Source organism: Priapulus caudatus, unplaced genomic scaffold (genome assembly GCF_000485595.1).
Source record: "Priapulus caudatus unplaced genomic scaffold, Priapulus_caudatus-5.0.1 Scaffold3028, whole genome shotgun sequence".
In the NCBI taxonomy this organism is placed as follows: domain Eukaryota; kingdom Metazoa; phylum Priapulida; class Priapulimorpha; order Priapulimorphida; family Priapulidae; genus Priapulus; species Priapulus caudatus.
In genome coordinates, this window is record NW_014580089.1 from 4,963 (window position 1) to 6,417 (window position 1,455).

Below are 1,455 nucleotides of genomic sequence, written 5' to 3' on the forward strand. Positions count from 1 at the left end.
CTCTCTCTCTCTCTCTCTCTCTCTCTAGGTAACAAGTTGGAGAAGGCATTGAGGATTATCGACCGTGACGACATCGTACAGAAATGCATGCACAACGTAGAGGTGGTCACTGACCAGCTAGAGAAAGCTGCTGCCAAAGTGCAGATGGACCAGTCAGGTGAGCAGAGGGATGAGGAGGCTGAGAGGGATGAGGATGCTGGGGAGAGGGATGGGGATGCTGAGGAGAGGGATGAGGAGGCTGGGAAGAGGGATGGGGATGCTGAGGAGAGGGATGAGGATGCTGAGAGGGATGAGGATGCTGGGGAGAGGGATGGGGATTCTGAGAGGGTTGGGGAGGCTGAGGAGAGGGATGAGGATGCTGGGGAGAGGGATGGGGAGGCTGAGGAGAGGGATGGGGAGGCTGAGGAGAGGGATGAGGATGCTGGGGAGAGGGATTGGGAGGCTGAGGAAAGGGATGAGGAGGCTGAGGAGAGGGATGAGGATGCTGAGAGGGATGGGGATGCTGAGAGGGATGGGGATGCTGGGGAGAGGGATGAGGATGCTGGGGAGAGGGATGGGGATGCTGAGGAGAGGGATGGGGATGCTGAGGAGAGGGATGGGGAGGCTGGGGAGAGGGATGAGGAGGCTGAGGAGAGGGATGAGAGGGATGAGGATGCTGAGAGGGATGAGGAGGCTGGTGAGAGGGATGAGGAGGCTGGGGAGAGGGATGAGGATGCTGAGGAGAGGGATGAGGAGGCTGAGGAGAGGGATGAGGATGCTGAGAGGGATGGGGAGGCTGAGGAGAGGGATGGGGATGCTGAGAGGGTTGAGGATGCTGAGGAGAGGGATGGGGAGGCTGGGGAGAGGGATTGGGAGGCTGAGGAAAGGGATGGGGAGCCTGAGGAGAGGGATGGGGATGCTGAGGAGAGGGATGAAGATGCTGGGGAGAGGGATGGGGAGACTGAGGAAAGGGATGAAGATGCTGAGAGGGATGAGGATGCTGAGAGGGATGGGGATGCTGGGGAGAGGGATGAGGATGCTGGGGAGAGGGATGGGGCGGCTGAGGAAAGGGATGAAGATGCTGAGAGGGATGAGGATGCTGAGAGGGATGGGGATGCTGGGGAGAGGGATGAGGATGCTGGGGAGAGGGATGGGGCGGCTGAGGAAAGGGATGAAGATGCTGAGAGGGATGAGGATGCTGAGAGGGATGGGGATGCTGGGGAGAGGGATGAGGATGCTGGGGAGAGGGATGAGGAGGCTGAGGAAAGGGATGAAGATGCTGAGGGATGAGGAGGCTGGGGAGAGAGATGAGCAGGCTGAGGAAAGGGATGAAGATGCTGAGGAGAGGGATGAAGATGCTGAGAGGGATGAGGATGCTGAGAGGGATGGGGATGCTGAGGAGAGGGATGAGGAGGCTGAGGAGAGGGATGGGGAGGCTGAGGAAAGGGATGAAGATGCTGAGAGGGATGAGGATGC

General features: G+C 59.3%; 1 protein-coding gene across 1 annotated transcript in view; it reads left to right on the plus strand.

Annotated features, from left to right (window-relative positions):
- The window catches only part of LOC106819246 (ankyrin-3-like), a 5,612-nt gene that overhangs the window by 923 nt on the left and 3,234 nt on the right, over nucleotides 1-1,455 (plus strand). The window contains exon 3 of the mRNA XM_014823892.1: nucleotides 29-177. Coding sequence (XP_014679378.1) covers nucleotides 29-177 — 149 coding nt within the window. The remainder of the gene's footprint in view (nucleotides 1-28; nucleotides 178-1,455) is intronic.